Source organism: Cervus elaphus, chromosome 4 (assembly GCF_910594005.1).
Source record: "Cervus elaphus chromosome 4, mCerEla1.1, whole genome shotgun sequence".
Taxonomy (NCBI): domain Eukaryota; kingdom Metazoa; phylum Chordata; class Mammalia; order Artiodactyla; family Cervidae; genus Cervus; species Cervus elaphus.
In genome coordinates, this window is record NC_057818.1 from 9,634,701 (window position 1) to 9,648,350 (window position 13,650).

Sequence of the window (13,650 nt, forward strand, 5' to 3'; positions counted from 1 at the left end):
TTTGGACTCTTCCCAGCTTCTCCACGTGGCCAACTCCCAGTTATCCTTCAGCTCTCAGCTCAGCGTTGCCCCTTCTGGGAAGCCTTCTGGACATGCCCTCTCCTCACCATGTTCCTTACCGTAGAGGCTTTCTCACTCCTGCCTCTTTGTCAGCTCTGATGTGCCACTGCTACCCCTGGCGGGGGGCACTCTGTACTTGTGGAACAGATGAATACGTCAGTGAATGAATGAATGACTACTTGGACCATCAGCATACTTACCATTGTGAACCATGTGCTTCTCTGACCCTTGTGCCCTCCAAACTGGCTTGCTGTGCAGTCATACCTGCTTCTGTCTGCCCGAGTCACATATAAATGCCATCCTGGCAGCTCTCCGGCTAACTCAGCACTGTCAGAAGAACTTTCCATGATGATCTGCACTGTCCAATATAGCAGCCACCAGCTGCATGTGTCTACAGTTCAGTTTAGTTCAGTTGCTCAGTTGTGTCCGACTCTTTGCGACCCCATGGACTGCAGCACACCAGGCCCCCCCGTCCTTCACCAACTCCTGGAGTTTACTCAAACTCATCTCCATTGAGTCGGTGATGCCATCCAGCCATCTCATCCTCTGTCATCCCCTTCTCCTCCTACCTTTAATCTTTGCCAGCATCAGGGTCTTTTCAAATGAGTTGGTTCTTCGCATCAAGTGGCCAAAGTACTGGAGTTTCAGCTTTAGTATCAGTCCTTGCAGTGAATATTCAGAACTGATTTCCTTTAGGATGGACTGGTTGGATCTCCTTGCAATCCAAGGGACTCTCAAGAGTCTTCTTCAACACCACAGTTCAAAAGCATCAATTCTTCAGGGCTCAGCTTTTTTTATAGTCCAACTCTCACATCCATACACGACTACTGGAAAAACCATAGCTTTGACTAGATGGACATTTGTGGGCAAATTAATGTCTCTGCTTTTCAGTATGCTATCTAGGTTGGTCATAACTTTTCTTCCAAGGAGCAAGCGTCTTTTAATTTTATGGCTAAAGTCACCATCTGCAGTGATTTTGGAGCCCCCAAAAATAAAGTCTGTCTAGAGCCCTTGAAATGTGGCTGAGGAATTTAATTACATTGCAATTAATTTATATTTAAATAGCCACATGCTACTAGCAGCTACTGTGTTTGACAAGACAGCAGAACTCCCACATAAATGTCTTCCTGGACGTGGCCTCTTGACTTAGGACACCATTGCCTACAGTATAAAGTCCCATTCTTCCTACCCTAAACCCTAAATGAACCCTGTTCATTTCCACTCTGTCTTCCCTTCCAGATGGAGTAGAAATTGAAACAGTGGTTGCAAGTACAGCTCTGGAGCCAAGTTGCCTGGGTTCAAAGCCCAGTTCCGTGTACTGGGAAAGTTACTTAGCTCCTCTGTGCCTCACTCTCCTTATCTGTAACATGGAGCTAAACACCGGTACCTAGGGTTATTGTGAGGAGGACATGAGTTTTTTTGTACAAAAGGCTTACAAGAAAGCCCAGTACATAGGAAGCTCTCAATAAATGACACTTAGAGTTGTTAGTATCTCTTACTATGTCCCTGGCAGGATCATCCCTGCTTCTTCACCATCCACCTGCTAGAATTGCCCAGGTCTGCCAGTCCTGGGTTCAGCCTTAACAGAGACTGGTATCTTTGGGTTCCTCTCTCTTGAAGCACTCACCTTAAGGGGGCTTATGCTGCCACAGAAGAAGTTCTGGCTGTCTTGATAGATCTCAGGGAGAGAGTGAGTGACGGGCCCTGAGACCACATGGAGAGGGAGAGAGGCCCAGGCCCAGCCCCAGTCCCAGTCAGCTGCCAGAGGATTCCCAACCACGCCCGGAACCAAAAAAAACAGTGAAAACAGAGGACTGACCCCCAGAGCACTGCAGACCCACGGAGCTGAGCCCGCTGAACCCACAGACACGATCAAAATGGCTGTTGTTTGAAGTCACTAAGTCTTTTTTTTCATTTAATAGTGTTTTTTAATTTAATTTTTATTTTATATTGGGGTAGAGTTGATTGACAATATTGTTTAGGTTTCAAGTGTGCAGCAAAGTGATTCAGTTATGTGGATACATACATGCATTCTTTTTCAGACTCTTTTCCCATTTAGGTTAGCACAGAATGTTGAGTGGAGTTTCTGTGTTGATTTTCTGTTTTATATATAGCAGTGTGTATATATTAATCCCAAACTCCTAATTTACCCCTCTCCTACCTTTTCCATTTGGTAATCATAAATTTGCTCCCTGTGTCTGTAAGTTTGTTTCTGTTTTGTAGATAGGCTCATTTGTTCCATATTTTAGATTCCACTTATAAGTGATATCATATGCTATATGTCTTTCTCTGTCTGACTGACTTCATTTAGTATTATAATCCCTAGGTCCATCCATGTTGCTGCAAATGGAATGATTTCGTTCTTTTTTATGGATGAGTAATATTCTATTGTGTATATGTACCACATCTTCTTTATCCATTCACCTGTTGATGGACATTTATGTTGCTTCCATGTCCTGGTTATTGTAAATAGTGCTGCAGTGAACATAGGGGTGTATGTATCTTTTTGAATTATGGTTTTCTCCGGATATATGCCCAGGAGTGGGATTCCTGGATCATGTGGTATTTCTATTTTTGCTTTTTTGAGGAACCTCCATACTGCTCTGCATAGTGGCTACACCAGTTTGTATCCCCACCAACAGTGTAGGAGGGGGTTCCCTTTTCTCCACAGTCTCTCCAGCATTTGTTTCATGCAAACTTTTTAATAATGGCCATTCTGACTGGTATGAGGTGGTACCTCATTATAGTTTGATTTTGATTTCTCTAACCCACTCCAATATTCTTGCCTGGAGAATCCTGTGGACAGAGGAGCCTGATGGGCTACAATCCGTAGGATTGCAAAGAGTCGGACGTGACTGAGCAACTGACACACACACACACAATAATTCACGTGTTGAGCATATTTCTATGTGTTTTTTGGCCATCTGTATGTTGGAGACACTCAGTCTTAGAGTGGTTTGTTACACATCGATAAATGACCAAAACGCTTGCGTACAAAGAGCTGCTTCCCTTCATATTCCCCTTGTCCTGTTCGCTTATGCATTGGCCAGTTTTTGTCCCGTTTTAAGGCATTTTAGAAATTGTGAAACACCTACTCTTGCTCTCATATCTACTCTGTTCCTCAACCCACAGCTTCAAAAAGTGGGCAGCATTACTGGGTACTGGGCAGGAACAGGCACTGACTAGCTGTTGACCTTGATCCAATTCCTCCACATCTCTGAGGTTGGAAAAATAAGATTACTAATGAGCCCCTCGAAGAGAGTAAGTAAAAGATGGCTAATAAGACACTTAGTACACTTCTTGGCACGTGTCAAGCATCCAGTGAGTGGTATTTATCAGAGGCCGGAGGACAGGCCAGGAGACAGCTCCTACTTGTCCATTCTTCCATATTAGCAAAGACATAGAAAGCAGTGGTCAGGCTTTTATGGTTCCAGAGTGATGCCAGAGCTTCTTGGGAAATAGCAGCTGCTGCTTGTTATCTCTGTTTATAAAGACGGAGGATGAGGTTTGGCATGAAGGCAGCCCCGTGAACCACTGCACCGCCTCTAACTGCCTCAGGAGATGTATGTCCTGTGGGATATGCAAACTCAGCCCCCAAACTGAAAGAACATCATGAGAGCCTAAGGCAGGGACTGACTCTCATTAATCACTTCTGTATCCTCAGAATTTGGCATGGAGTCAGTGTAAGTTCCAAGAAGGCACAGAATAGTCTTCCTGTTTGACCCGCTGCTGCATTTTCAGCCCATAGTTGGTGCTAAGGAAATGTAAATCTGAGGATGCATGAACATTGTACTGCCTGCAGCCAACACTGTGGGTTGCCTGTCACAAGCCATTGCCTCCTTTTTCCTTGCTGATGGAATCCTGGTATGATTCAGGTGGCAACATGCTCCTCAGGGGTTTTGATGGATTTAAGGAACTTGGGTCACTGCTGTTCCTCCTTGCCAGGGACTGGACTAGGGGAGGTCATGTGACACTGTTCAACCACTGAGACTAAGAAAAATCTGCTCAGGGGATTATGGGAAAGAGTTTTCTCTAGCACAAAAAGAGAGGCAAGTGTAAAAAAAAAAAAAAAAATGCCTGCTTTGTCCCCATCTTATCTACTTACTTTTGTAGTTATCCTGCAAGGACATGATTCCTGGAGGGAAGGCAGTCGTTCATGAGCAAAACTGAGCAAGCCCAAGAGTGAAAAACTAACCCCTGAGGAAGCAGTGTGGGAGGTGGGAGCCTGGCAAGATGACCCAGGTGAGCCTCCGAGCCCCCGAGCCCCCCGGGTGACCTGATATCCGAGATAAATGCATGTCTTTGGTGTGTCAGCAGATGTTCTGTCACTTTCAGCCAACACATTCTGTATTAAGTTGTCATTGTGCCTTCATGATGTTGTGGTGGGCTCAACTGTGCCCCTCCCCATTCCATATGTTGAAGTCCCAACCCCTAGCCCCTCAGAATGTGACAGTGTTGGAGGTGGGGCCTTTGAGAGGTGATTAATGTAGAATGAGGCCATTGGGGTGGGCCTCATCCAAACTGACTGGTGTCCTTTTAAGAGGAAAAGTGGACGCACAGAGACCCTGGGGGATGCACACATCCAGAGGGATGACCGTGTGAGGACACATTGAGAAGACTGTCTACAAGCCAAGAAGACACCTCAGAAGAAATCAACCCTGCCGACACCTGGATTATGGAGTTCCCACCCTCCAGAACAGTGAGAAAATTACCTTCTGTGCTACTTTGTGATGGCAGCTCTAGATAATGAATATGGGGATCTATTGTAACGATCAAGTTATTATCACCATTGTAAGAAATCCTTTGTTTCACCATAACATTGCCCTGAGGAACAGTTGGAACCTGAATGAAGAGAGCTTGCTGGGGTTCTTCAGTGTTCTGTATATAGTGAGGCTAACATATCAACCCAAGACTGGCCCTCTTGGGGTCCTCCACCCATTACTTTGTTCAGTAGAAACCTAGCAAACATCCCTCACTCATCGGAGCTGTGTGAAATTGTCAAGAGTGTGTATTTTGAAGTCAGACTTCCTGGTTTGGCTTCTATCTCTTAGTAGCTGTGTGATCCAAGGCAACCTTGTTGTCTTCTCTGAGTTTTCTCATCCCCCGAACGCTGCTAAGAACACCCATGTCACAGGATTATATAAGGCCAGAGCACGCCAGTACATGCAGAGTGCTTCACCAAGTGCTTGACTCAGAAAATATTCTCCATGGATGGGGCCCATTGCTTTTCTGAATATACAAAATGGACAAGGAGAACATGGTCATGTTTTCACTTTATAGCTTCAGTCTGATCCTCTCAACAAACCCCATGACTCGGACATTGCCAACTCTTGGCAGAATAAAGTGAGGTTCAGAGAGGTCGTGTGACGAGTTACAGTTTTTAAATCATAGAGCCCAGGTCTTCTGATCCCCATAAGCCCTGAGCTCTTTACTTCTGCACCAGAGCTGCCGCCTTTGGTAGTGTAATTTTTTCCCAAATGCTCAGTGTATGCCAGACATTCTCCTTTAATCCTCACAGGAACTCAGCTTTCACAACCTAGGAATAAATAACTCTGACATGGATACACATGTTTAAACCAGACAGCAGAATAAACTGGCAAGTTATTGTGGGGCTGAATGGAAAATGTGGGTCAAACAGAAATGCCTTCAGAGACAGTGGGGAAGAAAGGACCCCCACATTGATTGGGGGACAGGGGCTTTTGCTAGACTCTTGACTCTTTGAGATTTTGATATCACTATATCAATTTATAGATAAGGAAATGGAGGCTCCAAGAGGGTATATAACATACCCCAGACACAGAAAAGGGAGGAACATGAATCTAGCATCACTGGAAACATGTAGCATCTTTCCTTGGTCCAGAGTTTCTTAGCACCTGCTGCACAAGTGAGAATCTTCTGGAGAAGTTGCAAGACTCCTGAGGGCTGGACTACACCTTCAGAGACTCTGGGTGGGCCTGGAGTGGGGCCCAGCATGGACAGCATGGACACTGCTAAAGCTCCCAACCAGGTGATTGGAACGTGTGGCCATGGTGGAGCAAAGTCAGGCCAGGCTGCTCTCAGAGCTGAGCTCTGCGATCCTGAGACAGTCTGGACCCAGCCCTGACACTGCTAGACCCAGCTGGTTGTACAAAGGCCAGCGCCTCTCACTTTTCTCGCTCCACCCAGAGAGGGAACAGTTGGTTCTTTCTTAAAGCAACATAAGTGAAGGTAAGGTCAGTAACTCATCATCCAACATTCATAGCAATGTGAGTGTGGATTTCCAGTGATAGCATTACCTCGAGATTCAGAAATGCAGAGGAACCTTCAATACTGTTCCTTACAGTTCCTGAGTACAGTTTTTGGTTCCTAGTATTTATTGTTTAAAAGGGTGCATGAAACATTTTATGTTTACTTCTTCAAAAAAATGAAATATAATTAAGTTGCTCTTTACATATGTTTTTTTTCTTGCTGGGAGGTAGGGGGTGGTGAGGAGACTCAGGGACCTTTAGTCAAAATAAAACAAAACAGTTTTCCCTAAATGATCTTGCTAGTTGTTGTTGTTGTTGTTCCATTTTTATTATAGTATGGTTGATTCGGGGCTTCCCTGGTGGCTTGGTGATAAAGAACCCACCTGCTAATGCAGGAGATGTGGGTTTGATCCCTGGGTCAGGAGGATCCCCTGGAGAAGGAAATGGCAACACACTCCAGTATTCTTGCCTGGGAAATTCCATGGACAGAGGAGTCCATGGGGTCGCAAAAGAACTGGACACAACATAGCGACTAAAGCAATAGCATAACATAGTGTTATGTTAATTTCAGGCGTACAGCAAAACAAATCAGTTATACTATACCAGATAGCCACTCTTTTAGATTCTCTCCCATATAGGCCATTATAGAGTATTGAGTAGAGTTTCCTATGCTACGCAGAAGCTCCTTGTTAGTTATCTATTTTATATGTATTAGTGTGTATCAATCCCAATCTTCCAATTTATCCTTCCCCCCATCCCGCCAGTTTAAACCCATCAAGAAAGTTGTTTGTTTGTTTGTTTGTTTTTGGCTCAGCCAAAAGTGGAAGTGGAAAGGGAGAGCTGGGGACGTAATCGGCGGATTAAAGATTAGCTGCGACACGTGGCCGGGGAACTGACCTTTGACCAAACAAGTCACGCCAGCACAGCTTCTCTCTGTGCAGGAAGAGATCCCGGGCCCTCCGAGAAGGGACAGCACTGGGAGAAGCCAGTGCCGTCTGAAGGGAGGGAGACTCAAGGAGGCTGCAGGGAGGGGAGACAGGGAGGGCCGAGAGCAGTCCCCGAACACGGACGAGCATCTGTTCACTGTCAGCAGCACGATGGAAATAATATTTGGCAGAAATAAGAAGGAGCAACTGGAGCCTGTGAGGGCCCGAGTAACAGGTGAGCGTTTTGTATGAACCACGCGCACTTATATGTTTAGATGTACACTTGGTTTTTCCTGCTTATAAAAGTAATGCTCATTGTAAATCATTTTTGGAAAATCTGGAAAACCGTAAATAGAGGAGACATGATCCATATTCTAGGCATATTCCCTGTGAAAATCTCGGTGTGCTTTTATGCATTATAACTCGGTTTTCAAGGGGAGTCAGTGATTCTCACTACTTCCAGGAGAAAAGTCCCAGGACTATTGCTATTAGCTCATAGCCAGTGGGATTATTCTGCAAACTGTGCTCCGTCCCCAGGGTGCGGTATTTGTAAAAGTGGGTGCATCCTAAATTAATTTCAAAATGATACAAGAAGCATGTGCGAACGCCCATTCCTGTGCATGCACAGTGCAGAGGGGCACCGCAGAGCCGGATGAAATTTCCTCAAAGGTGCGGTTTCAGGGTGCAAGCACTGCAGAGCAGATGAGACAGCTCCAGGGTGGGAGCTGCCACACGAGCCCTCCTTTCATAGCTTTCTCCTCCTCTTCTGCATGGCCACTTTCCTGGCCATCTTGTTTAGACTCTACAAGGCAGAGGGCGGTCTGTACTGCGGGTCCCAGGAGCTGTGCTGAGAACAGGGAAGGGCGTCAGCTCAGCCACACCACTGTTTTGGACAGATGGGCAGTTTTCACAAGGATAAGACAGCAGTGCCCTCTGACAGGCAAGTCACATTGGAGCTTTACAGCAGACGAATTGCCTCGGAAGGCTTTTGGAAGAAAGAAATAGCGTCTATGTATATTTTTTCTGATTACAGAGGTAGTGTGCAATCTATATGTGTATGTATATTACAAAGGTATAAAACTTGGAAGTGCAAATGAGAACCCAGAGGGAAATAAAAATCAGCTATATTTCTTTTGTCTCTTAAGGATTATTAATATTTGAGTCTATTTTCTTTAAGTTTTTAAAAGAAACATCAATATAGATAGTATATGCATGCATGCTCCATCGCTTCAGTTGTGTCTGACCCTTTGCAACTATATGGACGGTAGCCCACCAGGCTCCTCTGTCCATGGGATTCCCCAGGCAAGAATACTGGAGTGAGTTGCCCTGCCCACCTCCAGGGGATCTTCCCAACCCAGGGATTGAACCCGAGTCTCCTGCATTGCAGGCGGATTCTTTACCACTGAGCCACTGAGGAAACCCATAAGATAGTACAAAGATAGATTAATCTGTTGATAGGTAGACTTTATATATAAATACTTTTGCAAAAAACAAATGTATACTTACTATGACTTTTTATTTTTAAAAAATGTGGATCTGTGATACCCATCATTGTATGCTCTGGGGTATGGTGGGCATTTGCCACTATACTCCCTTGACAGCTCATGTTTAGTGACTGCATGTCAATACTTGGAAATTTTAGAGAACAAGAACCCCAGGACCTGAGACGCTGAATGAACCTCTAGATCTAAGTCAGTTGTTTTCAAAGGAGGGTCCCCAGCCCTGCAGCACGAGCACTCCCCAGGCTCCCGTTAGAATCTCAAATTCCTGGGCCCGCTTCAGACGCTCTGAATCAGATACCCAGGGGTGGAGCCCAGAAATGTGTGTTTTCAGAGCCCTCTGGCTGCATGAAGGTGGGGGACCACTGCTGTAAACTGGGTCTCCTTCCCTGATGGGTGTGAAACTGAGGGCCCAGGAGAAGCAGCGACTTGCCTGAGGCCAGGCGGCCAGCAGAGGACAGGCTCCAGCCCAGGGCCGGCCTCCCCGCAGGGTCACGTCTAATCCGCCCGTCTGGGTCTGCTTGCAGGCAGCTCGTCACACACGATGCTGTGTGGCCACATCTGTCCGGGGAGACCAGGCCAAGGCTCTGGCCTCACATCCGGCAGTGCATTTGTGACTCTGATTCTTCCTTTACAAGGCACTTGAGCATTTCCTGACTCAGTTTCCTCATATGGCTAATAAAGTCAGCATGTATCTACCATATGGGGTTGCTGCAATGACTACATGATTTAATCTACTACAGTTCATAGTGCTCAGTAAACGTTCTTCTTAGGGCTTCCCTGGTAGCTCAGCTGGTAAAGAATCCGCCTGCAATGCAGGAGACCCTGGTTCAATTCCTGGGTCAGGAAGATCCCCTGGAGAAGGGATAGTCTACCCACTCCAGTATTCTTGCTTGGAGAATCCCCATGGACAGAGGAGCCTGGTGGGCCACAGTTCATGGGGTTGCAAAGAGACGGGCATGACTGAGTGACTAGGCACAGCACAAATGTTCTTCTTTTTACGTCTAGGGCTTTACTTATAAGCTCAGATTCATCTTTCCCTGCTCTGCCTCAACCTACTCCTTCTCCTGTGTCCCAGGTCGCTGTGAATAGTCACACCCAAGGCAAGAGACTCGGCTGGCACTTTTTCAGTGTTCCCCTCCCACTTCCCTACAATTAGTCAAACTCTTAAGTTCCTTTGTTTTATCTGTTTCTCTCTGTCCCACTGCTACTATCTTCCTCCTCTCTCAGGTCTTCCCACCTCTCTCTAGCTTCTCCTCCCACCCACAGTCCACACCACAGCCAGAAATAACTTTTGGTACCCCAAATCCAATCACATTCCATTTGTATGAGAAGAGGTAGGTCCTTAGAGACAGAACGTGGATTAGGGGTTGCTAGGGGCTAGGTGGCATATGCGGATTAACTGCTAATGGGCACAGGGATTCTTTTGGGGGTGATGAAAATGCTCTTGGGTTAGTGGTATGGTTGCACAACATTGTAAATATACTAAAAAAAAACAAACAAAAAACCTGAATTGTATACTTTGAAATGATGGATTTATGTTATGTGAATTTTATCTCAATTTTTTAAATTGCAAAAAAAAAAAAATTAATCCTATTATTCCCACATCCATCAAAAGTGTCCCTTTCTTCTAAGCACCAAATCAAAGCTAGGTATGGTCTTATTGACCTTGGCCTCTTGGCCCTACTTAACCCTGCAACCTCAGTACTTGCTATACCCTCACTTGAAAGTTACAGGCCAGCTCTTACTAAACAGCTTGCACACTTCTGGTCTCTGGGTTCAGGTTTCTCCAGAGCTAAGAATTCAGGATTAAGTCATTTATTTGGGATGTGCTTCCCAAGAAACACTGGGAAGGCAGCAAAGGAGGCGTTTTCAAGCCATTGACCACCAGGAGTCATTGGAGCTGGATCCTCCGAGCAAAGTATAAACCACGCCTCACATTGTGTCCACCGAGGACAAGGAGGTGGTGGCCTTGGACCCACAGCACCCACCTATCGTCGGGTGAGAGCAGCTTCCAGGGGCATTAACTCTCCAACGTGGTTCTGGCTTGTCCACGCATGTGCAGAGCTGCTCCACAGTGAGAACAAAGCCCTCAGGTGAAGCGCTTTAGGTATCTGCAGAAAGCAGCCTTCAGGGAGAGGAGAAAGCCAAGGGCTCGTGGGCAGGGCGCCGACAGCACCTGCAACACTGTCCCAGCAGCCATGGAATGCCTGCCTCATGTATAATTTAAAATTCTCTAGTAGCCCCGTACAAAAAAGTACAAAGATACAGAGGACATTAATTTTAATAGTGTTTTTCACTTAATGCCACATATTCAAAATGGTATCAGTTCAACATATAACTAATGTTTTTAAATTGCTAATGAGATGTATTACATTTCTTTTTCATACTAAGTCTCTGGAATCTGGTGTGCATTTCACAATTACTGTACATCTCTGTTGGGACTAGCCAAGTTTCCAGTACACAGTTCCCCTACATGGGACAGCACAGCTCTAGAATGTTCTTTCCTCATGCCTTTGCAAGGCAAACACCAACTCCCCCCTCAAAACTCAACCAGGTCACCTCCTCCAGGAAGTGTTCCTCACCCTCCTGCTCTCACCCCACCTTGGAGAGGAGTTCTGCTCCACCCAGCACCCTTGTTGAGTCTGTTGCATTGCCTTTATCTCAGTGTGTTTTGGGTATTTCCCTCTGTCTTTGTCTCTTAATGGATGGGGAGTTCCTTGGAAGCAGTGTGCATGGGTGCTCAGTCATGTCCAGCTCTTTGTGTCTCCATGGACTGTAACCTGCTAGGCTCCTCTGTTTGTGGGATTCTCCAGGCAAGAATACTGGAGTGGGTTGCCATGCCCTCCTCCAGGCGATCTTCCCAACCCAGGGATAGAGCCCCTGTCTCTTATGTCTCCTGCACTGACAGGCGCATTCTTTCCCACTAGCGCCACCTGGGAAGCCCCACTTGAAAGTAGGGATAATGTCTTGTTCTTCTCGGTATCCTCAGCGCCCACACAATGCCAGGCACATTCTTTCTGGAAGTGAACAGATGCAGTGAGTGGTACAGGGGCTGTATGGCCACTTCTTTGAGCTTTTTGGTTTAGGTGCAGAGCTGGAAACTAAACATTCTTTCTCTCATCAGGCAAGATTCCAGCCTGGCTGCAGGGAACCCTGCTCCGCAATGGGCCTGGGATGCACACGGTGGGCGAGACCAGATACAACCACTGGTTCGATGGCCTGGCCTTGCTCCACAGCTTCACAATCAGAGACGGTAAGAGCACCACATGGTTTGCCGTGGGTGCTGTAACAAATGACCACAGATGGAGTAGCTTAAAGCAACACACAAGTTTTAATTCTCTTCTGGTTTAGTTGCTAAATCATGTCCGACTCTTTTGTGATCCCATGCACGGAAACCCACCAGGATCCTCTGTCCATGGGATTTTCCAGGCAAGAATACTGGAGTGGGTTACCATTTCCTCTTCCAGGGGATCTTCCAGACCCAGGGATCCAACCCGCATCTCCTGTGGCTCCTGCATTGCAGGTGGAGCCTTTACTCCTGAGCCACCTGGGAAGCCCCTAAAAGTTTCTAGTGGGTTTCAGACTAAAACTTTACTCTCAGAGGTAAGCAGCTGTTTTCTGTTCTTTTCTGAGATGGTCAGTCAGGTTGCACGTGTTGGTGCAGCACAGGCTGGCCTGGTCTCTCCTCTCCTCTAGAGCTCTCAAAGCCTCCCCTGTGTCTAACAGTGGAAATATAAACAAAAACATTAAGTACTTCTATACACAATTTAAGAGGGCACGCATAAGGCCATCAAGGCCCTCTGATTTGCAGGTAACATAAAGCCAGTACTTCTCAAAAGGTGGTCTGTGGGTTCCTGCATCAGCATCCCCCAGGAGGCTCATTTAAGCTGTGAATCCTGAGACCCTGCTCAGTGCTCGAAGGGTAAGAATAGAGCATCTATGTTCCCAGATGACCTCAAGCATACTGGTGTGGTGGGGCTCAGGCCTCCGTGATCTTTAAAATCAGGTGGTTCTAGTGCACAGTTAGCATGAAGAGCAGAAATTAGTGCCAAACCAGGAAGAAAAGAACTGGAGTAAGAAAGCAAAATGACTCATAACCCTCAGCAGAGGCCACTAGAAGATAATGGTTTCACACATTAACAAAGATTTCAATAATAAAGGCCAAGTGGAGATGGGGAAGGGTATACAGGAGGGCTTTTTTCTTTTAGTCTAAAATTCTTTAAAAATTAAAATTTTTTAAAAAGCACACATGGAGATGAGTCAACCCAGGTCCCCCTTAGCGATAGATTTGATTATTTTCCAATAAGAAACAAAGTCATCATCCCATGAGGATTCAAAGATGTGAATTCTAAGAGTCAAAGTCACAGAGATTTTTTTTTTATTATAGTTGATTTACAAGGCTGTGTTAGCTTCAGGTGTACAGAAAAGTGAATCAGTTATCCACATACGTGTATCCACTCTTTTTTCTTGGAGAAGGACGTGGTAACCCACTCCAGCACTCTTGCCAGGAGAATCCCATGGACAGAGGAGCCTGTTGGCATGCTGCAGGCATGGGGTCGAAAGAGAGTTGGACACGACTGAGCGACTGAACAGCTCTTTTCTTAGATTCTTTTCCCACATAGGCTATAACAGAGTATTGGGTAGAGTTCCCTGTGCTGTACAGTAAGTCCTTATCAGTTATCTACTTTATATATAGTAGTGTATAGATGTCAATCCCTGGGCAAGAATTTCCTAAGAGGCAGTCTCTCCTTGAAGCCCATCATTGTGACAGTGGATATGTGATGGGCATTTCTCTGATGGGAATGAGCTGTCAGTGTGTCTTAGGCCCCACTTTTTGGCATATTATAATTGTACCAACCATGGAAGCATAGATGAAGGAATATGAAAAGTCAACATAATGTCATGTGCTAATTAATGGCAAAAAAAAACCACACC

At 45.9% G+C, this 13,650-nt stretch overlaps 1 protein-coding gene across 2 annotated transcripts in view; it reads left to right on the forward strand.

Annotated features, from left to right (window-relative positions):
• Positions 1–7,228: 7,228 nt before the first annotated feature.
• BCO1 (beta-carotene oxygenase 1) overlaps positions 7,229–13,650 on the forward strand; it is a 32,421-nt gene continuing 25,999 nt past the window's right edge. For both annotated transcript variants that reach the window (XM_043898127.1, XM_043898126.1), the window contains exons 1-2: positions 7,229–7,448; positions 11,840–11,968. In XM_043898127.1, the coding sequence (XP_043754062.1) occupies positions 7,385–7,448; positions 11,840–11,968 (193 nt within the window). In that variant the 5' untranslated portion in view covers positions 7,229–7,384. The remainder of the gene's footprint in view (positions 7,449–11,839; positions 11,969–13,650) is intronic.